The sequence below is a fragment of the Rhinopithecus roxellana genome, chromosome 16, assembly GCF_007565055.1.
Source record: "Rhinopithecus roxellana isolate Shanxi Qingling chromosome 16, ASM756505v1, whole genome shotgun sequence".
Taxonomy (NCBI): domain Eukaryota; kingdom Metazoa; phylum Chordata; class Mammalia; order Primates; family Cercopithecidae; genus Rhinopithecus; species Rhinopithecus roxellana.
Window position 1 is genome coordinate 89,207,119 of NC_044564.1, and position 25,433 is coordinate 89,232,551.

Sequence of the window (25,433 nt, forward strand, 5' to 3'; positions counted from 1 at the left end):
GGCCTCCCAAAGTGCTGGGATTACAGGCGTGAGCCACTGCACCAGGCCTCTAGGCTTTTTTATACTTCAGTATTACGTAAATATCTTTCAAATTAAATAAACATAAAAAGCCAGGCTTTTCCAACTGTGTCCTACACATTCTGCAAGATATTAATCATGTTTCAAGAATAAAAAGTGTTCAAGTACGTTTGGGAAACATTGCTATTATATTATTTTCTTCTTGGAGAATCATAGAAAAACTTGAGAAGTTGGTGGGTTGGCGCAAACCAAGACCAAAACTGTACTGCAATCACTACCAAACCCCCCCGAGTTTGCTCCTCCCCACGTGCTAGGCTCAGTCCACTCTCCGGAAAAAGAAATCAGACGAAGGGGGTTCTCGAGATGACGTATTTCCCGCGCGCCGCGAAGTCCTGACGCCAAGGCGCCAGTCGCGAGGTGAAGGCGCGGTCTGAAGTGGGCGTGGCGTCGCTAGAGGCTACTCAGGCTCGGGACCCGTTCTAGAGGCGGGAGCTGGGGTGCGGGGCGGGGCCTCCTGCCTGGCGCCCGCCTGTGGGGAGGCGGGACGGGGCACAGTTGCTTGACCATCCAGCCCGCCCCTGACGCCGCCGGCAACTGCGAGAGTCGGGGTCGGAGTGGTTTGCTAAGTGGTTGGTTACTAGAGCTGCGGTCTTTTGCTAACCTGACCCGCAGCTTCAGCCTCCGCCGCCTCCTCAGCCCTCGGCGCCGCCGCTGGCGCCGCCGCCCGACCCGCAGGCCGCCGCGGGCCGCAGAGCCCATGAGGGCGCGGGCACCGCCGCCGCTTCCGCGGCGTCGCCGTCGTCCCGGAGCGCCCCGAGCTGGCGCGGGCATGGCCGCGGCATGAGCGTGGAGCCGCCGCCGGAGCCGGAGGAGAAGGCGGCGTCGGAGCCTGAGGCGGGAGCCATGCCGGAGAAGCGCGCGGGCGCGCAGGCCGCGGGGAGCAGCTGGGTGAGCGCGGGCGCGGGGCGGGGCGGCCTGAATCCCGGGAAGGCTGGGTGGGGTCGCACCTGGGGCCCGCGAGCCAGTCGCTCTGGGCAGGGGCTTCGGCTCTCGGAAAGCGGGTCTTTTTCCGTGGAGGGGGAGGCGAATTCATCACGAATACAGGGTTTCCCTACTGACTGCTCATTGCAGACAGAACTTTACAGGATTTGGTTATTGTTTCAAAAGGCGCTAGACATGGGACAGTGAATATAAGTAGTCGTTTGGTTATTCCAGAGTTCTCCATCCCTGTAACAGTGGATAACAGTTTTCCTGGCGCAGTTTCTGCCCAAGTCTACATGGAAAACGGGTAGGGAGCATTTGAATCAGACCGTCGACCGGGAAGTTGGCGGCAGATGCCGGGCAGCGCCTCGCTGCTCCTTCCGTGTCCTCCCGGCGTCGGAGGGGCGGTCGCAGCGACGGGGAGCAGAGTTTCAGGGGCGTTGCTGGGGACCAGCTGAGGAGCAAGTTAGGCCGGCCTCTTTCTCCAGTTTTACTTTTACTTGAGGTCGAGATGGCTTCTGACAATAATACAGAAGCAATTGGGCCCTGACTTAATTGGCCTGGTTTCGGCAGAACAGGCCTTGTCTGTGTCAGTGGTTTCATATGGTGGAATATCCGAGAGGGTTTGTCGTTTCTTAAGGCCTAAGCTTAAAGAGGACTTTTTGTTTTTTGGTCTTAGTACCCGAAATATAGAGAATGTTACAGTGAATAGAAACTCTGACACAATGGGAAAGTTTTCCCAAAGAAAAGTAGAAATTTAAATACATGCTTTTTGGCTTTAGATTTTTAGCGTACATACCTGATTTTGTTTTTAGTTGAAGAATGCTAAGTGTTTACATGAACGTATTTGGGGGATGTAAATCCCTATTAGTTTGGGAGGGCAGGTGAAGCAGGAGGAGCACTAGGTAGAACGGAGCCGGCAGAGCTGGTTTTTCGTCCTGATTTTGCCTGAACAGTGCGCACTCTGGACAGGGTATTGAAACAGCCTTGCTCCTCAGTGCCTAATCTGTAAAATGAGGACTTAGTTGAAGTCCCCTCCCAGCCCAAGTGACTCCCTAGTTTTGAAAAGCATTCAAAGTTAAGATCTGTAATATGAGAAGCTTATCTTGTCGGGGGAGAGGAATTCTGTAGAATTGCTTTCTCTCATTTTGATTCGTGTTAGGTAGACTTGTCCTCTTCCTGCTTGCTACACAAAACTAAAGCACCAGTTCCTCCTTCTGTCTTCTGTCTTCCATGAATTGATGGACAGTAATAACTAACCGGTGGCCCAGCTAGTAACCTGCGAGGTACCTTCCTTCATCCCTTCCCATACTTAAAAAAACCAGAAAGTCCAGCTAAGTTTATTAGATACAGATTTTAGGTTTTTATCATCTCCTATGCATTCTTGTGCTCATTTCCTCAGCATTTTTGACCCAGACTTGGGACTATCTCTTTCAAGACCCTTGCTCACCCCAGCGTCAGTCCACCTTGCACATGGCTGAGTAGTGTGTTCTAGCATGTGAAGATGATCATTACTGCTGTCCTTAATTTTTTTCATTGGCTCCTTATGACTTACAGAATAAAAAATAAATTGGCAGGTTGGAGCATTATTAGCATAGTGATTAGACGAGCATGCTTGGAATCCCAGTTTCCACAGTTTGGTAAGTTAACGTAACTCCTGATTAATAATGTCATTTACCTCATAGGGTTGTAAGGGTTGCTGCAACTTGGCATCTAGTAAGCCCTTAATACATATTAATGTTATTATTTTTAAATAATCTTCGCATGTATGATTGAACGATCACAATCTGTAGGTGATCTTTTGACCGTGATAAAAGGAGTAGTTGTCTGCCATTTCCTAATGTTGACAGGAACTAGACCCCAACCTAAAAATTAAAGTTGCTAAATTTATGTGCCTAAGAGCAGAAATTTGTGAGGGATGTTTACTCAAAAAAACCTAGATTCAGTTTATTCCCCAATTCCTTCTCCGTTGGATCCTGATGGTAACCTGATTTTGGGCACGGGTAAATTCCTGCCTGATCTTTCCTCCTCTCTGAGAACGCATGGAGTTGCTGTTAATAAACTGATGAATACTGAGTTTTCTTCGTGTTTGCTGTAGATAGAAGACTAGCGTGAGCAGGTAGCAGTGTTTTTCTGAGTGCGTGGACGTTGGGAGAACAGTGAATGCTTTTGATGATGTATGTTCGTGTCATATGCTAGTACCCCTGAATTATGCATTTTTCCTGTTTGCAGTTTCTAATGTCACCTCCGGGTGCTGTGTCCTGTAGCCCCTGTATGAATTGATTTCATTTTAATGTGTTGGAATTTCCTTACAGCTTGGTTTCAGTGACACTCACGATTTCAGGTTCTTACATGCTACTAGTAATCACAGGGAAGATTGTCCAGCTGATAACTTTTTTCTTTTTTGTTTTTTTTTTTTGCGATAGGGTCTTGCTCTGTCATCCAGGCTGGGATTCAGTGGCCAGTCATGGCTCACTGCAGCGTTAAATTCTTGGGCTCAAGCAATCCTCTCACCTCAGCCTCCTGAGTAGCTGGGACAACAGATATGTGCCACCATGCCTGACTTTTTTTTTTTTTTTTTTTTTTTTAATTTACTTTTGTAGAGATGGAGTCTTGCTCTGTTTCCCAGGCTGGACTCAAACTCCTGGGCTCAAATGATCCTCTTGTCTCAGCCTCCCAGTGTTGAGATTACAGGTTAGAACCACTGTGCCTGGCCCTTCAACTTTTTTCTACCTTGTTTGGCAAAAAGGTATATTGACCAGAAAAAGATACTGGCAAAGAGATGTCATAATCTGAAAAATAAAAGAGAATCAAGTATTTGCTCCAAGAGATCATTTCCTTCTAGAAAAGGGAGGTATGCAGCTGGGCACGGTGGCTCGCACCTGTAATCCCAGCACTTTGGGAGGCCGACGTGGGCGTATCACGAGGTCAAGAGATCAAGACCATCGTGGCCAATGTGTTGAAATCCTGTCTCTATAAAAATACAAAAGTTAGCTGGGCATGGTGGCGTGTGCCTGTAGTCCCAGCTACTCAGGAGGCTGAGGCAGGAGAATCGCTTGAACCTGGGAGGCGGAGGCTGAGACTGAGGAATTTATCAAGAAAAGAGGTTCTTTAGTCTGTACAGGAAGTGTGGCACCAGCATCTACTTCTGGTGAGAGCCTCAGAAAGCTTGCAATCATGGCAGAAGGTGAAGGGGAAGCAGCTTATCATGTGTGGGGGAGGGAGCAAGAGAGAGGGGAGGAGGTGCCAGGCTCCTTTTAGCAATGAGATCTTGGCCGCATTCGGTGGATCACTTAAGGTCAGCAGTTCAAGACCAGCGTGGCCAACATAGTGAAACCCTGTCTCTACTAAATATACAAAAATTAGCCGGATGTGATGGTGCATGCCTGTATTCCTAGCTTCCTGGGTGACTGAGACGGGAGAATCGTTTGAAACTGGGAGGCGCCACTGCACTCCACCCCGGGTGACAGAGTGAGACTCTGTCTCAAAAACATACAATAAACAAAACCAATCAGATCTTGTGGTAACTAATGGAGCTAGAACTTACTCATTACCGCGAGAAGGACACCACACAACTGAGCAGAGATCAGCCACCATGACCCAAACACCTGCCGCTAGGCCCCACCTCCAACATTGGGGGTCACATTTCAACATGAGATTTGGAGGAGACAGATATCCAAATGGTATCTGCCTTAAAAACAAGTTGGATAGTTTGGTTTTCTATTCTCCAGAAGAGTTTGTCTAAGATTGGTAATACAGTTCTAGAACTTTGTAGTTCTTGGCCTTTTGGAGGTTAATTCTAGAACAGTGTAGGTTTTCTGTTTGATTTTTAGTTCTGTCAGTTTCAGGAAGTTGTGTTTTGTTGGCAATTTGCCCATTTTCTCTAAAATGTCAAATTAATTGGCATAAAGTTGTGAATAATGACCTCTTGGGCTCTTTTCACCTTCTGTAGGGATTCTTGGTGTACATTTTTTTTTTTTTTGAGACAGAGTTTTGCTTTTGTTGCCCAGGCTGGAGTGCAATGGTGCAATCTCGGCTCTCTGCAGCCTCCGCCTCCTGGGTTCAAGTGATTCTCCTGCCTCAGCCTCCTGAGTAGCTGGGATTGCAGGCATGTGCCACCGTGCCTGGCTAATTTTGTATTTTTAGTAGAGACGGGGTTTCTCCATGTTGGTCAGGCTGGTCTTGAACTCCTGACCTCAGGTGATCCACCCTTCTTGGCCTCCCAAAGTGCTGGAATTACAGGCGTGAGCCACAGTGCCTGGCCCCCCCACTTTTTTTTTTTTTTTTCATTTAAAGAAGTGGGGCTTCACTCTGTCATCCAGGCTGGAGTTCTGTGGTGCACAATCATAGCTTGCTGTAACCTTGAACTCCTGGGTTCAAATGATCCTCCTGCCTCAGCCTCCCTAGTAACAAGGACTATAGGCATGTGGCACTATGCCTGGCTAGTTTTTAAATTTTTTTGTAGAGATTGGGTCTCACTATGTTGTCCAGGCTTGTCTTGAACTCCTGGCCTCAAGTAATCCTCCAGCCTAAGCCTCTCGAAAGTGCTGGGATTATAGGCATGAGCCACCATGCCTGGCTGGTACTCTGCATTGGTAACTTGTGCTTTATCTTTCAAAAAATATTTAATTTTCTAGCATCTTCTGGATATTCACAAATATTGCATGTGCTGATAATTTTATATGTCATTTTGATGTTAAATGAACTAGAATATCCAGGAAAGTATTCAATGGTAATGGTAAAAGTGCATACAACCTCCTCTGCATAACAGGAATACATTAATTTTTTCTTACTGTTAGGTATCCTGTTGGCTGTATACATGTAAACATACTTTATTACCCTATGGAAGCATTTTTGAAATTTCTCAGTTTCAGCTGGGTCCTGGTGGTTCATGCCTGTAATCCCAGCACTTTGGGAGGCTGAGGCAGGTGGATCACGAGGTCAGGAGATCGAGACCATCCTGGCTAACACGGTGAAACCCCGTCTCTACTAAAAATGCAAAAAATTAGCCGGGCGTGGTGGCGGGCGCCTGTAGTCCCAGCTACTCGGGAGGCTGAGGCGGGAGAATGGCATGAACCTGGGAGGCGGAGCTTGCAGTGAGCCGAGATCGGGCCAGTGCACTCCAGCCTGGGCTACAGAGCGAGACTCCGTCTCAAAAAAAAAAAAAAGAAAGAAAGAAATTTCTCGGTTTCTTACATGTATTCTGTCTTCCCCTTTCCCTCTTCCCTTCCTCCAGTTCAGCATGTCGTAGAACTTTCACAAGTGGTTATGAAATCGTCAGATATGCTATGGAGAAAGAGGTTATGGCATAGCAAGAGCACTGTTCTGTGAGAATTGAAGAGAAATCTATTCTTAATGTGTATTAATTTATTTTTTTACTTTTGAGACAAGAGTCTTGCTCTTTCATCCGGGCTGGAGTGCAGTGGTGTGATTATGGCTCAGTGCAGCTGGGAACTCCTGGGCTCAAGTGATCTTCCTGCCTCACCTTCCTGGTAGCTGGGACTACACGTACGTCCCACCATGACTGGCAAATTTTTAAATTTTTATTTGTAGAGATGCCATCTTGTTTTGTTGTCCAGGCTGGTCTTGAACTCCTGGCTTCAAATAATCCTCCTGCTTTGGCCTCCCAAAGCATTGGGATTGCAGGTGTGAGCCACTGTGCCCAGCCCTAGTCTGACTTTTTTATAGTTAGCTTTGTATTTGCTTGTCCTTTTTAAACAACCTTATTCAGTTTAATTGACATAAAATGAACTGTATGTGTTTGGAGTGCACAGTTTTGTGTGCGACATGTCTGTACACCTGTGAAACCATTATCATAATCAAGATAGTAAACATATTCATCACCCACAAATGTTTGTTTTTACGTCCCTCTGCACCTCCATTTCCAGGCAATAATTCATCTATTCTGTCACTATATATTGGCTTGAATTTTCTTCCCTTTTTTGTTTGTTTGTTTGTTTGTTTGTTTTTTAGAGATGGAGTTTCATTCTTGTTGCCCAGGCTGGAGTGCAGTGGCGCGATAATGGTTCACTGCAACCTCCGCCTCCCGGGTTCAAGTGATTCTCCTGCCTCAGCCTCCCCAGTAGTACGGATTACAGGCATGCGCCACCATGCCTGGCTAATTTTGTATTTTTAGTAGAGACGGGGTTTCTCCATGTTGGTCAGGCTGGTCTCAAACTCCTGACCTCAGGCGATCTGCCCGCCTCGGCCTTCCAAAGTGCTGGAATTATGGGCGTGAGCCACCACGCCTGGCTGGTTTGAATTTTCTAGCATTTTTTTGTTGTTGTTATTTTATAAATACAGCATATTCTCCTTTTTGGCTTTTAAAAAGTTCAGCCTAAATTATTTTGATATTTATCAATGTTATGTAAATCCACAGTTCATTCTTTTAAATTACAGAGTAGTATTCCATTTTGTGGATGAACCACATTTGTACATTCCCTTGTTGATGGACTTTCGGCTTCTCACCAGTTTTTGGCTATTACAAATAAAGCTGCTGTGAACATCTGTGTGCCAATCTTTGTACAGAATACACTTTTTTAAAAGTAAATAGGAGTGGAATGGCTGGGTCATATGGTAGATGTATTTAACTTTTTAAGAAACGGCTGGCCGGGCATGGTGGCTCATGCTTGTAATCCCAGCACTTTGGGAGGCCGAGGCAGGAGGATTGCCTGAGCCCGGGAGTTTGAGACCAGCCTGGGCAACATGGTGAGACCCCCGTCTTTAAAAAAATAATAAAATAAATTGCCAAACTAATTATTTTAAAAGTAATTGTACAGTATTACATTGCAGCTAGCACTGTATGATAATTCTAGTTCATCCATATCCTTACCAACACCTGGCCAATTTTAGCCCTTCCAATTGGTCTTTAGTGATGTCTCATTGTTCTTTTAATTTGTGCTTCTCTATGGCTAGTGGTATTCAGTATCTTTCCATAGTTTTTTTTTTTTTTTGAGACGGAGTCTCACTCTCTTGCCCAGGCTGGAGTGCAGTGACTTGATCTTGGCTCAGTGCAAGCTCTGCCTCCCGGATTCACGCCATTCTCCTGCCTCAGCCTCCTGAGTAGCTGGGACTACAGGTGCCTACCAGCATGCCTGGCTAATTTTTTTGTATTTTTAGTAGAGACAGGGTTTCACTGTGTTAGCCAGGATAGTCTGGATCTCCTGACCTTGTGATCTGCCCATCTCGGCCTCCCAAACCAAAGTGCTGGGATTACAGGCGTGAGCCACTGTGCCCGGCCAAGTTTTTTTTTTTTTTTTTTTTGCCTCTGGCAGAGTCTCACTTTGGTTTCCCAGGCTGGGGTGCAGTGGCATGATCTTGGCTCACCTGGGCGCAGGTAATTCTCCCACCTAAACCTCTCGAGTAACTGGGACTACAGGCGTATGCCACCATACCCAGCTAATTTTTTAATTTTTTGTAGAGATGGGGTCTTGCTATGTTGCCCAGACTTGTCTTGAACTCCTGGATTCAAGTAGTCCACCTGCCCCAGCCTCCCAAAGTGCTGGGATTACAGGGGTGAGCCATGTGCCCATCTTCCCTAAGCTTATATGTCATCTGTATATCCCTTTTGGCAAAATGTCTTTTCTTGTCTGTTGCCAATTTTGTTGTTGTTGTTGTTGGTTGGTTGTCTTCTTATAATTGAGTTCTGAGAGTTCTTTATATATTTGGGATGCAAGTCCCTTGTCAAATGATTTGCAAATACATTCTAGTCTGTGGTTGATCTTTTCATTCTCTCAGCAGTGTCTTGAAGAACAGGAATTTTAAATTTTGATGAAATTTATCAATTTTTTCTTTTATAGATCAGGGTTTTGGTTTCATATTTAAGAAATTGTTGCCTAATCCCAAATCATAGGAATTTCCTTCTATTTTTTCTTTTTTTTAGATGGAGTCTCATGCTCTGTTGCCCAGGCTGGAGTGCAGTGGCACAATCTCGGCTCACTGCAATCTGCATCTCTTGGGTTCCAGCGATTCTCCTGCCTCAGCCTCCCAAGTAGCTGGGACTACAGGTGCAGGTGCATGCCACCACGCCTGGCTAATTTTTTTTTTGTATTATTATTATTATTTTTTGAGACAGAGTCTCACTCTGTCACCCAGGCTCGAGTGCAGTGGTGCAATCTCAGCTCACTGCAAGCTCCGCCTCCCGGGTTCATGCCACTCTCCTGCCTCAGCCTCCCAAGTAGCTGGAACTATAGGCATCTGCTACCATGCCTAGCTAATTTTTTGTATTTTTAGTAGAGACGGGGTTTCACCGTGTTAGCCAGGATGGTCTCTATCTCCTGACCTTGTGATCTACTCACCTTAGCCTCCCAAAGTGCTGGGATTTCAGGTGTGAGCTCAGTCTACTGACCTTAATATCCACCCGCCTTGGCCTCCAAAAGTGCTGGGATTACAGGCGTGAATCATTGTGCTTGGCCTTCCTTCTATGTTTATGGAAGCTTTATAGTTTTAGATTTTACAATTGGGTTTATGTTTCGTTTTGATTACCATTTTATATGGTGCAAGATAAAGATGGAAATTATTTATGAATAATCAGTTGTTCATTTGCTGAAAAAAACGTTTTTATTTATTGAATAGCTTTTGCATCTTTTTTTTTTTTTTTTTTGGAAATGGCATCTTGTCTTGTCGCCCAGGCTAGAGTGCAGTGGCGCAATCTTGGCTCACTGTAACCTCCACTTCCCAGGTTCAAGTGATTCTTCTGACTCAGCCTCCTGAGTAGCTGGGATTACAAGCACATGCCACCATGCTTGACTAATTTTTGTATTTTTAATAGAGACAGGGTTTTACCACGTTGGTCAGGCTGGTCTTTGAACTCCTGACCTCGTGATCTGCCCGTCTCAGCCTCCCAAAGTGTTGGGATTACAGACGTGAGCCACCGCACCCAGCTTGCTTTTGCATCTTTGTCAAAAATCAGTTGTCTGTGTATCAGTCAGTCTCTGAACTCTTAATTCTGTTCCTTTGATCTATTTGTATTTACATCAATACCATGCAGTCTTGATTACTGGAGGTTCATAAGACTTGAAAACTAGGTTAGTCCCCTGATCTTGTTATTTTTTAAAGTCGTTTTAGTGATTCTGTGTCTTTGCATTTTAGAATTAGCCTGGCAATTTCCACAAGAAAACATTTTGGGATTGTCATTGGTATTCTTTTGCCCTGAAGATCTGTTTGGGAAGAATTGATCAAGTCTTCTGAAGCATGAATGTAATATCTCCATTTATTTTAGATCTGTAATTTCTTTCAGCTGAGTTTTGTAGTTTTCAGTTGACATGTCTTTCCCATCTTTTGTCAGATTATTCCGTTTCGTATTTCTTGACGTTATTGTCAATGGTATCATTACATAAATGTAAATTTTTTAAATTTAAATTTGCAATTGTTTGTTGCCATTATATAGAAATATAGTTGATGTAAAAAAATTGTTTAATTGTGGTAAAATACACATAGCAAAGAAGTTACCATCTTAACCATTCTTAAGTGTAGACTTCAGTAGTGTAAGTATATTCACATTGTTCTGCAGCCAATTTCCAGAACTTTTTCTTCTTTCAAAACAAATTCTATACCCATGAAACAACAACTTTCCATTTTTTGCCACCCTCCCATTCCCTGACAATCACTATTCTCCTTTCTGTTTCTATGTGTTTGACTTGCTTTAGATACCTCATATATATGGAAACATACGGTATTCATCCATACCTTTTTATGATTGACCTATTTCACCTCGCATAATGTCCTCAAGGTTTGTCCGTGTGTGCCATGTGTCAGAATTTTCCTCTTTTTTTTTGGAGACATGGTCTCTCTCTCTTGCTCAGGGCTGGAGTGCAGTGGCATGATCACGGCTCGGGACCCTCGACCTCACCAGGCTCAGGCGATCCTCCCACCTCAGCCTCCCGAGTAGCTGAGAGTACAGGCGTGCACCAGCATGCTCAGCTAATTTTTGTATTTTTTGTAGAGTTGCAGTTTTGTCATGTTACCCAGGGTAGTCTAAAACTCCTGTGCTCAAGCGATCCACCCGCCTGGGCCTCCCAAAGTGCAGGGATTACAGGCATGAGCCACCATGCCTGGCCTCTTTGCCCATTTTTAAATTGGGTTATTTAAGTAAAAATAAGTGTTATCTATTTTTACTTTGTTGCCTGGGTTTTTGTTGTTATAGCCAAGAAGTCATTGCCAAATTCATACCGTGAAGCGTTTGCCCTATGTTTTCTTCTAAGTTTTATAGTTTTAAGTCTAATGATAGGTCTTTGGTTCATTTTAAAAGTTTGTGGTTTAAGAAAGCCCAACTTCTTTCTCTCTCTTTTCTTGTATTTTTAGTGTCATATATAAGAATCTATTACCAAATCCAATATTTATCTCTGTTTTATGTTTTTAGCTCTTATGTGTAGGCCATTAATCCCTTTGAGTTGATTTTCATATATGATGTGAAGTAGGGGGTCCAGCTTTATTCTTTTACATGTGAAAAATTAGTTGCTCTAACAGCATTTGTTCAAGAGACCTTTCTTTTATGGCCCCATTACTCAAAATCGGTTGGCCATTCACGGCTTATTTCTGGAGTTTCCATTCTACTCCATTGGTGTATGTCTATCCTTATGCAAGTACCACACTGTTTTGATCTCTGTAGCTTTGTAGTTTTGAAATCAGGAAGTGTGCGTTTTCCAATTTTGTAATTTTTCAAGATTGTTTTGGCTGTTTGGTGTCCTTTGCAATTCCATATGAATTTGAGGTGACCCTTAATTCTTAATAATGACCTTTTTATTCTTTACTTATTTTTTTGAGAGAAGGTCTTGCTGTGTAGGGATTGTATTGAATCTGTAAATCCCATTGAATAGTATAGCTTAGTGATAGTAAGTCTTCCTTCCTGTGCACATAAATGTCTTTATTTAGGTGAAATTTGTTTTCGGTAACGATTTGCAGTTTTCAGTGTGTAAGTCTTTCACCTCCTTGGTTAAATTTATTTTTAGGTATTTTTTTTTCTTTTAGATGCTATTGTAAATGAAATTACTTTCTTAATTTCATGTATGTATAGAACATATCATGTGTTTATATAGTTTTTCTGCATTGTCTAATCTGCAATTATCTTATTAGGCACATTTGGAGCAGTACTCGTTGTAGGACTAATTATTCTCCACTACCCAGGCAAGGTTTTCCTGATTTTGTACTCAGCACTATGTGAGTGAAATAAGGTTTTTAAGGTTAGTTGGTGGAAACATGCATAGGCTCAGAGTGACATCGGGCCAGATCTGTATACTGGTCAGATTTTTTTCCCTGGTTTTTGGTAATTATGTCACATGCATGTGCTTTTCAGTACCCTGCTGAATTCTTGAAGTGGATCTTCCGCAGATCTCTGGGCTTCTCTCTCTCTTCTCTCCATTACTCTGTTCTGCCTTGCTCTCCATTAGCTCTCACTTTCATGTCAACTCAGGAAGTTGTCCTCCAGGTCTTTGTCTGGGTTCTTCCTACTAGAGCAGCTCATCTTTTCTTTCCTGATTTTCGGGGATCTCTGTCCTTCATTGCCTGGCATCCTGTTTGTCTTGGTTGTCTAAAGCAGTAGGGTAATTTTGATTACTATTAACTTTTTTTTTCCACTTTGTTAAAGATGGATTTTGTGGCTCTTTCTTGAGATGGATGAAAAACTCAGTTTTTCAGACTTTTTTTCTATCCATTTATATTAATTTTAAATTAACAGTTGTCTTCTCTCTGGCTTAAAAGTTTCTTCCTCTTATAAAATCAGTATTTCAATATGCATATTACCATTTTGCCCTGGTGGTTTTCTACCTTTTCTTTCCTTTCGCATCAGCTCTGGGCCATCCTCTCAATATTTTTATGGAGAACACTCTCATATCTACTGTGACATTCATTAAGGTGGGTGGGAAGGGGCACTTCCTAGGAAAGGCACTATGTACGGTGTGAAAAAGTTTTTCCCTCACCATCTTCATTTTCCTATGCTTCCCACATCCCTTTCTGTACTTACTTTATTTTGAAATCTGCTGCTCTACTAGAAATCATATTAATATTATTTATATACAGTATTAGACCTTTCCACTGAGGCAGAATAACTAAGCACCTAAAAACCTGGATGTTTTCCTGCCTTTTAAATTTGATCTTAATTGAGTGAGTGTATCTCACCTGGTTTTGCTATAATTTTTTTTAGAATTCATGAATATTCTAATTAATGTTCTAAGGAATGTGATATGTTTTTATTGACTATGACTCATCAATTCTCATGATAGCTTTGAAGTAGGTGGTAGAGCAGTGCATGATTTAATGGTGAGAAACATCAGTACATGGAGATAAATTGACTTGCTGAAAGTGACCAGGCTGACTGAACAATGGAGCTGGGACTTTCCTCATCTCTGTTCTCAAATCTAATTTTTATTTGACAGCTCAGTTCCTTATGTTGCCTAGGTAGGAAATTTTGTTTTTCATATTCAACAGTAGAGGTAGGAAAAAGACTCCTGAGTTATCTGAGCATTGTTTTTTGTTGTCATTTGTGTGCTGTCACAGAGTTAGGCATTGTCATGTAGTCACTCCTGCCTAAATAGCTCCTCTGCTCTACATTGTCTATTGTTAAATTAGGTCAAGCCAGGAGGAGATCTGAAGAAAAATTTAAAATTCTGTAGTTAGTCTGCTTCTTGGTAATTACTATTCATCTGACTAATTGCTTCAATTTAAAAATAGCAAAAGAGTATGAATTTTATATATTAGTAGTTCTTTGTGCATAGATCTTTGAAATAAGTAATTAAATGAAAGTGTCTTTTGCACGTAATGTAGAAGAATCTCTCTTTATACTGTGATACAGTAGAAGTACAGAAACTTCATTTAAGATCTGTAACATGGTAATGTGTTCCCTGAAGAAAAATAGTGGCTTTATATTTTAAACTATTAGCCAGCCAGATACATGTGAGTATCATGGGTCATGAAAAAGAGTCATAAGATGGTGTGTAGTGAAATGTGGAGTTTTTTTTTAGCTTTAGGCATCTTGAATACTGAAAGCAGGATCAACTCACACAAAAGGGGGATCCTTAGACAGGCAATGAGGAAGGAGGGAAGATTCTTTAGAGAAATTCTTAAGTTACCATTCTTTTGTTATATACTGCTTGGGTGGAGAACTTACGGAGGCCGGTTAATGTACACTAAAAAAAAGCCCATACCCATTGACCTGACAGTCACTCTTCAGGGAACTTACTGTAAGGCACTATTGGGACAAGACCACAGACGTTTATTTGTGAGATATGTATGTATTAATTATATATATTCATGAAAGATTGTAATTTAAAAGGGACTTGGTGAAACAGTTGTGGCACATACATTAGGTGGAGTACTAAGCTGCTAGTAAAAGTGATGAAATGACTATATGCCTATTGATATGAATATGATGAATATATTTTTATGTCAATTGGCTACACAACTTTTATCGCATTAAAAATGCGTTTATATATTTACATGGAAAAATGTCTGGAAGGGTTTATACCAAACTTTAAAACACTAGTGATCATTGCCGGTATTGAGATTTTTGTTGATTTTAATATAATTTCTTGCCTGTTTCTTTATTTTCATTTATATGTTTTCTAGTAAACATGTGTCGGTTACAAAGCCAAAAGAAAAAAATAGAAAGACCAATGGAAATGATACATGAATTCTGGAAGTTAGACACACCGTTGCCTCACAGACTTCCTGGTCCTGGTTGTTTGGGTTACCTCAAGCTCTTTCTTGTTTTCTGACCTGTCTTCCCTCCTTCCTCATTGCCTGTCTAAGGATCCCCCTTTTGTGTGAGTTGATCCTGCTTTCAGATATATATGCACTAGAGGCCATAAGGGGCCTTAGACGCCAGTCCTAGTTTTCTCAGTATATGTATGAAAGCACTAAAGGCCAGAAAATTGGTTAAAGACAGGAAGCTATTAATAGTTAGCAGCAGAGCCAGAAATAGAACTCAGGTTTCCTTGCTTCTACTTGATAATTTTTTCCATATTATGTGTGCTTTTCATAAGTAGGGTGATCAGACATCTCAGTTTATGCCTTTTGTCTACACTTAATTCTGTTTTTTTTTTTTTTTTGAGACAGAGTCTCACTGTTGCCCAGGCTGGAGTGCGGTGGTGGGATCTCGGCTTGCTGCAACCTCCGCCTCCCACGTTCAAGGGATTCTCTTGCCTCAGCCTCCCAAATTGCTGGGACTACAAGCATACACTGTCACCCCCAGCTAATTTTTGTATATATATATATTTTTTCCAGTAGGGATGAAGCTTCACCATGTTGGCCAGGCTGGTCTCAAACTCCTGACTTCAAGTGATCTGCCCGCCTTGGCCTCCCAAAGTGCTGGCATTACAGGTGTGAGCCTCTGCGCCCAGCCTATGCTTAATTCTTAACAAGGACCCCTTTTTATTCCTTATTTATTTGAGACAAGATCTTGCCCTGTTGCCCAGGCTGGAGTGCACTGGTATGATAATGGCTCACTTTAGCCTGAAACTCCTGGGCTTAAGTGATTCTCTCACCTGAGCCTCTGGAGTAGCTAGGACTATAGGTGTGCACCACCATGCCTAGCTAATTTGTTAATTTTTTTTGCAGAGATGGGGGTCTTACTATGTTGCCCAGGATAGTCTCAAACTCTTGGCCTTAGGCAGTGCTCCCATGTCGGCCTCCCAGAGTGCTGGGATTATAGGCATTAGCCCCATGCTTGACCCCTCTTTTAAGAGTGTCTCAACTGGGTGCAGTGGCTCACACCTGTAGTCCCAGCACTTTGGGAGGCCGAGGCGGGTGGATCATGAGGTCAGGAGATCGAGACTATCCTGGCTAACACAATGAAACCCCATCTTTTCTAAAAATACAAAAAATTCGCTGGGCGTGGTGGCAGGCGCCTGTAGTCCCAGCTACTCAGAAGGCTGAGGCAGGAGAATGGCGTGAACCCGGGAGGCAGAGCTTGCAGTGATAGGAGATTGTGCCACTGCACTCCAGCCTGGGAAACAGAGCGAGACACCGTCTCAAAAAAAAAAACAAAAAAAAAAAGGTGTCTCATTTGTGTGATAAATGTTTACCTGGCCGGGCGCGGTGGCTCAAGCCTGTAATCCCAGCACTTTGGGAGGCCGAGACGGGCGGATCACGAGGTCAGGAGATCGAGACCATTCTGGCTAACACGGTGAAACCCCGTCTCTACTAAAAAAAATACCAAAAAACTAGCCGGGCAAGGTGGTGGGCGCCTGTAGTCCCAGCTACTCGGGAGGCTGAGGCAGGAGAATAGCGTGAACCCGGGAGGCGGAGCTTGCAGTGAGCTGAGATCTGGCCACTGCACTCCAGCCTGGGCGACAGAGCGAGACTCCGTCTCAAAAAAAAAAAAAAAAAAAAAATGTTTACCCCACTCATAAGGGAGACAGGCATAATGGATAGTGTCATGCAGACTAACCCTGTAACCAGGATCCGTTAATAGAAATTGGAATGGTTGGAAGGAAAGGCAGTTTGTAGAGTAGGATGCTTTTCATATGTTGAATTGAAGGTGTTGCCAGGACATCTAAGTCCTTATTTTCTAGTCAGTAAAAGTAGCTGGGACGTCATTTTGAGAGAGAGATGTTTGTGAGCTTTTTTTGTTTGGAGATGATAGTTGAAGCTGCATCAAGACAGTCCATTCATTTTTCATCTTATTGGGGGAGGATTAGTGAGCTCAGCTTATGAAGATGAAAGAATGGGTTGCCCAGTATGTTATACATGCCTGAGGACACATGTTGATCCCGTATATGGATGTGCACATGTGACTGCTTTGATTTTTGTCTAGTGTAGACATGCTTGAACATTTATGTTTTGAAATATGTAATACTTCGTTAAATTTCTTTTCTTTCCTTCTCCTTTATGTCACAGAGCATGAAACAATGTTTTTTGATAGTGGCTGGAAAGAGTTGGTTAGTACTGATACATGCAAGGCTGGTTGATGAAGAGCAGAGTCTCTAGGAATTAGGAGCACCTCAATTCAAATGCTGCCTGTGTAACTATACATAGCTTATTACTTCCTTTCTTCACAAGTTTGATCATGGGAACAATGAGAAACTATGCTCATGATTGTTCTTCAGGAAGATTTATCTGATGCAATGCCTGAGTGTGGAGAGACACAAGAGTTAAGTGATTGATAAGGAGGCAAAACCTTGGGAGAAAAGAGCTTCTGGACCAGGGTCTTGACCTAGTAGAAAAAGATTGGCTGGGTATGGTAGCTCACACCTGTAATTCCATTACTTTGGGAGGCAGATGCAGGAGGATTGCTGGAGCCCCACAATTTGATACCAGCCTAGTGTCTCTACCAAAAACAAACAAAACAAAACAAAACAAAACAAAATGCTGAGCTTGGTGGTGTGTGTCTGTAGTCCCAGCTACCTGGGAGGCAGAACGATCACTTGAGCATGGGAGATTGTGGCTGCAGTGAGCTGTGATCAGGCCACTGCACTCCAGCCTGTGCAACAGAGTGAGACGCTGTCTTTGAAAAAAAAAAAAAAAAAAGGAAAAAGAAAGGTGATTAATGTGAGAGATGTTAAGGAACTAGTAGAGGAGCTGGAAGCAGATTGAATTTTGGGGAATGAGAAAATGTAATCAGGTAAAAACTTAGTACAGTACTATCACTAGAGAAGTCAGGAGGAGAAATTAATTACTATAATTAGTTTTCTTTTGGTATTGTTGACTTTGAGAGTGCTGACTGCCCTTGGATGTGAACTCTTTAAAAAATATTTTGGCCAGATATGGGGGCTTAGGCCTGTAATCCCAGCACTTTGGGAGGCTGAGGCAGACGGATCGCCTGAGGTCAGGAGTTTGAGACCAGCCTGGCCAACATAGTGAAACCCCATCTCTACTAAATATGCAAAAAATTAACCAGGTGTGGTAGTGGGGACCTGTAGTCCCAGCTACTCGGGAGGCTGAGGCAGGAGAATCCCTTGAACCTAAGAGGCAGAGGTTGCAGTGAGCCAAGATCATGCCACTGCACTCCAGCCTGGGCAACAGAGCGAGACCCCATGTCAAAAAAAGTTTTTTTGTTTTTTTTTGTAGAGACAAGATCTCACTAAATTGCCCAGGCTGGTCTTGAACCCCTGGGCTCCAGTGATCCTCCTGCCTTGGCTTCCCAACGTGTTGGGATTACAGGCATGAACCATTGCGCCTCCCCACAACCCCCTTTCTTTTTTCCCGACATGTGTTTTTGAGGCTGAGTGGTGAGAAAATCTAGAGATAGGAATCAGGGAGAGATGTTGGAGGTAGAGACACTGGTTATTTGTATCAAAGTTGTAGTGTCAGCTGAGCCCATAAGATTGAAAGAGAGCAGGAGATTGAGGGGTGGGAGAAGGGACACTCTAAAGAAACTCTTGGGAATGCTGACGTTTCTGTTATTTTGCTCTCCTGGTACACACTGTTCATCCTTATTATTGATACTTGTCCTTGATCCTTCCCAGTGGTGTGCTTCCTATTTTCAGCATTCAGACTATACATGCCTTGTACCTTCTCTTAACTGTAGCTCCACCTTGACTTCTCAAGACTCCTTAGACTGCCTTCAAGGAAGATTATAGCTATTGTTAAATGTGTGATATCTGTCTCAAGATCTTCAATTGAACTGAAAGACTGCAGTATAGTGGGAGTATTTTCTTTGTATTTAAAAGCAATTTTTTTTTTTTTTTTTTGAGATGTAGTCTCACTCTGTTGCCAGGCTGGAGTGCAGTGGTGTGATCTTGGATTACTGCAACCTCCGCCTCCTGGGTTCAAGTGATTCTCCTGCCTCAGCCTCCCGAGTAGCTGGGACTACAGGCTTGCTCCACCACACCTGGCTAATTTTTGTATTTTTAGTAGAGACAGGGTTTCACCATATTGGCCAGGCTGGTCTTGAATTCCTGACCTTAAGTCATCCGCCCGCCTCGGCCTCCCAAAGTGCTGGGATTACAGGAATGAACCACCGTGCTGGCCTTGTGGCAGTACGTTCAAATTAGGGAAGCACCAGTTTTCAATTTGAATATATTTTAGAATAATATATATTTTTTTGTTTAGAAATACAGTAGAGTCAACAGTTTAGACAGTTATATTCTTGATTTCTTAACTTGATCATAAAAATAAAAAGACTATTTCATTTTAAATAAGTTAGCATTGTGCAAAATGCCTATACCTGATGTATTTGATAATAAGGGGATTTATTGTTGCACATAGGAACTCCAGGAATAGAGTGCTTAACACAGCAGCTTAATGATACTGCCAAGGACCTGGACTGATTATATTCTTATTTGCTCTTCCCAGTGTGCTGGCTTTTGATCTTCAGGATTGACCCCTTGTGGTCTCAAGATGACTGAACAACTCTAGCATATCATTACATAGCAATGCCCCCAAACTGGAAGTAATACTGTTTTGTCATGCGTCCCTTAGAGAGTGAAAAACTGTCCATAAGCCCTCCCACTTGTTTTCACTTATATCTCATTGACCACAATTGGACCATGTAGCTCATTCCTGTCTTAAATCATGGAGTTACTATGGTTGAATTAGATTCAGCTTCAGGACCTAGTGAGCTCTCTAGCCTGAGTGTCAAGATGGTGGCCATGGTAAGCTTAAGCATGCAGTTAATGAAACATGAACAAAACTGAGAAGATGTTAGCAAGCGATCCTCCTCAGCCTCCTGAGTAGCTGAGGAGTGGGCAGTGTAGGAAGCCAGTCTTTTCTGCCACAACAAATGTCTGTTATCTCTGAGTTCAGGATGCATTTAGAGAAATACTATTAGAGCCTGTCTTTGAGAGAGTTGTGTATTATAGGAGGAGGATGTGTGCTAAATGGAAAAGAAGCTACAGGGATATGGTAGTGAAGTACCTGCCTCTGCTCAGGAAAGTCATGGGATGTCAGCAGCTTCTCAGATAATAAATTATATGGGTATATTTGTAATATACCCATATAATTGGTATTTGTGAACTCCACATTGGGTTCTATTTATTCAAAGTGGGTTTGGCACCAGGTGCAGTGGCTCACACCTGTAATCTTAGCACTTTGGGAGGCCGAGGCAGACGGATTGCCTGAGCTCAGAAGTTTGAGACCACATACTGAGTCTCAGGCAACATACTGAAACTCCATCTCTACTAAAATACAAAAATTAGCCAGGTGTGGTGGCACACGCCTGTAGTTTCAGCTACTGGGAAGGCTGAGGCATGAAAATTTCTTGAACCCGGGAGGCGAAGGTTGCAGTGAGGTGAGATTGCACCATTGTGCTCCAGCCTGGGCGACAGAGGGATTATCCCCAAATCCAATATTGCTTTATTTCCTTGTTCAGATTGTTCTAGCTTTGGCCACTGGGAGTGCTTTGACATATATACCCCATCTTCTTTTTTTTTTTTTTTTTTAAGCACTTATGTTTCCGGACCAAACAGGGTGGGGCTGCTGTTTCTTGTGGCCCAATAACAAGGTGCAGATGAACTGGGGAGGAAGAGAGTTTTTATTTCTGCAATGGGTTACAGGGAGAATACCTGGAAATTATCACCAGGCCAACTCAATATCACAAAGTTTACATAGCTTATATACCTTCTAAGTTATATATCTATCTGTAAGTGTGCATTCATCTAAAGACATAAATGATTAACTTCTTTTAGTCCGTAACTAAGGTCTGAGTCTTGAAGACCTTCCTCTGGAGCCTCAGTAAATTTACTTAATCTAAATGGGTCCAGGTGCTAAGGTGATTACCCTTATCTTGTCTCCTGCTAAATCACAGAGGTTTGGGGAGTTCCTTTATACGCCAATACACTTGTTTGTGGAGGCCTGAGAAGTTTCTTCAGACCCACAGTAAAATTTGTTTAATCCTAAATGGGCCTTAAGAATTCCTTCATTGTTTTGTCATGCTTTAAGGCCCAGGAAAGGCCTAGGCAAAACTCTTGGTGGGCTTTTGTTAAATTCCAGCCTTTGCGTAAGGGTACTGGCTCTTCCCCGCCCACGCCCCTGGTGATGGAGGCTCACACTGTCACTGAGGCTGGAGTGCAGTGGTGCAATCTTGGCTTACTGCAACCTCCGCCTCCTGGGTTCAAGTGATTTTCCTGCCTCAGTCTCCAAAGTAACTGGGATTACAGGCACCTACCACCACGCCCAGTTAAGTTTTTTGTATTTTTAGTAGAGATGGGGTTTCACCATTTTGGCCAGGCTGGTTTCAAAGTCCTGACTTCAGGTGATCCGCCCACCTTGGTCTCCCAGAGTGGCTAGGATTACAGATGTGAGCCACCGTGCCTGGCTGGCTCTTTCAGCTTTTAAAATTTAACTTAACTACTCAGTCTGTATAGAAACAGTTGTTTTGGAGGCCTGAGTTAGTGAGACTTGGCCTGCCATGCTTGTATTCTGGGATTACAAGATACTCCACGCTCCTCTTACATATTTCCCACTCTAGTCCCAGAATTAGCTGTTTCTCCAAGGAGCCTTGGTTTCTTTTATTTGAGAATGGCATTTGAAACCAAGATGTCACACTAGATGTGCTTATTGCTGTTGAGTTTCTAGGGTGTCATTTCTTTTAGGCTCTTTCAGCTGATAGAGTGAGGAAACACATGTATATGATACACACATTTGTAAGTATTTCCATTTGTGACCATCTGTATCTATATGAAGTTAAAAATGAGTTTATAATGATGTGTCCAACTCTACTTCATGATTACATGGATCATTCTTGCTTCCTTCTCTTGTTTATTTGTAACCTTCCACTCCAGCAGTGAGAAACCTGGCTTCCACCATCTGCCATCCAGTTTATTTAATTGGTCAATCACAGTATACATGGTTTCAGAATTGTTAACCTTTATTTCCGTGGCGTAAACTTTCAACTATAGCGTAACAGTTGTTTAAGTTACAGAAATGCCAGGTGGTAGATCTAGGTCTTGTTTCTCACCACATGGAAAGCCAGTCACTGAGCTGAGTATTGCCTTTTTTTTTTTTTTTTTTTTTGAGACAGAGTTTCATTCGTTGCCCAGGCTGGAGTGCAATGGTGCAATCTCGGCTCACTGCAGCTTCTGCCTCCCAGGTTCATGCTATTCTCCTGCCTCAGCCTCCCAAGTAGCTGGGATTACAGGTGTTTGCTACCACGCCTGGCTAATTTTGTATTTTTAGTAGAGGCGGGGGTTTCCCCATGTTGGTCAGGCTGGTCTCAAACGTCTGACCTCAGGTGATCCGCCCATCTAGGCCTCCCAAAGTTCAGGGATTACAGGTGTGAGCCACCACGCCCAGTCAGAGAAAAATTTTGCCTTTTTATTTAGGTGTTACCTGCTGAAGAGAATGGGAGATCAGTTTCGAATCTGTCTCCTCGACCAACCAAAATTGGGGAGTTTATGTACCCAAAAAAGGAGTGTAACTATGTGTGAGGAAAATAGCAATTAGGGAAGGGATAAGGAAGCAGTCTTGACCTATGAGGGAAAGAGGTGTCTGGGGTCTCATTGTCTAATGGGGATTTGGTGAGTTTTAGTCTGTTGCCTGAGGGTCCCTTTCCTGAGGAAAGAACTCACGGGAGACAAATACAAGTTTTAGGTTTTAAAACTGAAAGAGTGAGTTTCTATGTTTATTCAAAGACCTGTAAATATAATTTCTGTGGGGAAATTGAGCCAGTTTCATTTATGCGCAGCTTTTTTGCCTCTGGTCTTTAAAAAAAAAAAAGAAAACAACTAATATGTTTGTTGCCTATGGTAAAATTCCAGCTTCCAAGTGAAAAAAAAAAAAAAAAAAAAAGACTCCACTATTTCCCAGAGTTACTTGGATCACTACCTTTCCCCATACCCCCTTTAGTGAAGGTTGTTTCATGTGTTTGTACTACAATTAGATTCTTTTGCTACATTCTGCATTCCTTCCTGGGATTCCCCACCTCTGAAATGTTTTCTAAAAGTTACCATGTACTGAGGCTCACTCTTGTTCTCTGAAGTTCTGCTGGTTTTGAAAAATGTGTGGTGCCGTTTACCTATCATTAAAATATCATACAGAACAATTTTACTACCTGAAAGTGTCCTGTGCTTCATCCATTTAACCCTACCCTCCAACTCCAGCTACCACTGATCTGGTACTATCTATAGTTTTCCTTTTTCCAGAATGTCCTTTAAATGGTATCTTACACTTTGTAGCCTTTCAGACTTGCTTATTTCATTTATGCATTTCAGGTCCATCCTTCTCACAATTTCATTTTAATTTGCATTTTAAAATGACAGTGACACATAATGAACATCTTTTCTACCTTTTTTTTTTGAGATGGAGTTTCGCTCTTTCGTGCGGGGTCAACTACAATAGAAAAGAGGACTCTCAAACACAGGCTGATTTTTTTGTTGTTGTTTTTGAGACAGAATCTTGCTCTGTCACCCAGGCTGGAGTGCAGTGGCACGATCTTGGCTCACTGCAACCTCCGCCTTCCAGGTTTCAAGCGATTCTCCTGCCTCAGCCTCCCGAATAGCTGGGATTACAGGCGCTAACCACCATGTACAGCAAAATTTTTTGTATTTTTAGTAGAGATGGGGCTTCACTGTGTTGGCAAGACTGGTCTCGAACTCCTGACCTCAGGTGATCCACCCGCCTCGGCCTCCCGAAGTCCTGGGATTACAGGTGTGAGCCACTGCGCCTGGCAGTGAACATCTTTTTATAGGCATATTTGCCATCTGTGTATCATCTATGAGGAGACTGTTGCGATCCTGTTACCCCTCCCCCTTTTTCTTGTTTATGATTGGGATTTATTACCTCATTTAACAAGAAATCTGATGGAAAGACAGTTCCAGGAGTGGTCCTTGATTTTGAGTCAAGGACCAGATTCTTTCCATCTTCAGTGTGTTGATTTGTCTGGCTCTCATGGTCTCAAGGTGGCTGCTATAGTTGTGTTACAGGAAAAGGGTCCCAATCCCGACCCCAAGAGAGGATTCCTGGATAGACCTCGCACAAGAAAGAATTCAGGACAAGTCCCTAAAGTGAAAGCAAGTTTATTAGGAAAGTAGAGGAATAAAAGAATGACTACTCCATAGACAGAGCAGCCCTGAGGGCTGCTGGTTGCCCATTTTTATGGCCTTTTCTGGATTGTATGCTAAACAAACGGTGGATTATTCATGCCTCTCCTTTTTAGACCTATAGGGTAACTTCCTGATGTTGCCATGGCGTTTGTAAACTGTCATGGCACTGGTGGGAGTATAGCAGTGAGGATGACCAGAGGTCACTCTTGTTTCTGTCTTGTTTTTGGTGGGTGTTAGCTAGCTTCTTTACTGCAACCTGCTTTATCAGCAAGGTCTTTATGACCTGTGTCTTGTGCTCCTATCTTCATCCTGTGAGTTAGAATTCCTTAACCATCTGGGAATATAGCCCAGTAGGTTTCAGTCTCATTTACCCAGCTCCTATTCAAGATGGAGTTGCTCTGGTTCACACGCCTCTGACAGTTCTAGGCTTCACATACAGTTAAAGCATTCCAGAGGCAGAAAAGGAATCTCTCCTTTCTTTTTTCTCTATTGTATTTTAAAAATTGAGATATATATTCACGTACCATATAGTTCATCATTTTAAAAGTATACAGTTCAGTTTTTTTATATATAGTCACAGTGTTGTAGAACTATCACTATCTAATTCTAGAACATTTTCATCTCCCCCAAAAGAGTCTGTATCTCTATCCATTAACTGTTACTCTCCGTCTCTCTCTTTTCTCAGATCATTTGCCCATTTTTAAATTCGGTTGTTGTGGTATTAGTGACTTGTAAGAGTGCTTTTGTGTTCTTGGTTGAAGTTCTTTATCAGATAAGATTGTTGCAGATACTCTCTTCCAATCTGTGGCCTATCTTTTCTTTCACTTACCAGTGTCTTTTGCAGAGCAGAGGTTTTTAATTTTAGTGAAGTCCAATATATCAACTTTTTCTTGCATGTGGCATGACTTTAATCTTATGTCTACAGACTCATGTTGAAACCATGTGACCAAGGTCACTTATATTTTCACCTGATAATCCTGTAGAAGCTAATAGTTTTGCATTTTATTTTTAGGTCCATGATGTATTTTGAGTTACTTATTTTTATTTTAGTATATATACATAACATAGTTTTTAAAGTTTCAGTTCAGTAGCATTAAGTACATTCACATTGTTGTGTACTCATTACCACTATCTGTCTCTAGAATTTTTTCATCATCCCAAACTGAACTCTGTGCCCATTAAGCAGTAACTCTCTAGCCCCTGGTAGTCACTATTCTACTTACTGTCTATGAATTTAATTACTGTAGGTACCTCATATAGGTGAAATTATGCCACACTTGATTTTTTGTGACTGGCTTCTTTCCTCTCCTCTCCTCTCCTCTCCTCTCCTCTCCTCTCCTCTCCTCTCCTCTCCTCTCCTCTCCTCCCCTCCCCTCCCCTCCCCTCCCCTCCCCTCCCCTCCCCTCCCTCTCCTCTCCTCTCCTTTTTTTCGTTTCTTTCCCCTCCCTCCCTCCCTCCCTTCCTTCCTCCCTCGCTTCCTCTCTTCCTCCCTCCCTCCCTGCCTGCCTTCCTTTTTTGCAA

General features: G+C 42.8%; 1 protein-coding gene across 1 annotated transcript in view; it reads left to right on the plus strand.

Annotated features, from left to right (window-relative positions):
• Positions 1 to 608: 608 nt before the first annotated feature.
• The window catches only part of MFSD14B (major facilitator superfamily domain containing 14B), a 77,360-nt gene continuing 52,535 nt past the window's right edge, over positions 609 to 25,433 (plus strand). The window contains exon 1 of the mRNA XM_030919157.1: positions 609 to 966. Within this exon, the coding sequence (XP_030775017.1) occupies positions 859 to 966 (108 nt within the window). The 5' untranslated portion in view covers positions 609 to 858. The remainder of the gene's footprint in view (positions 967 to 25,433) is intronic.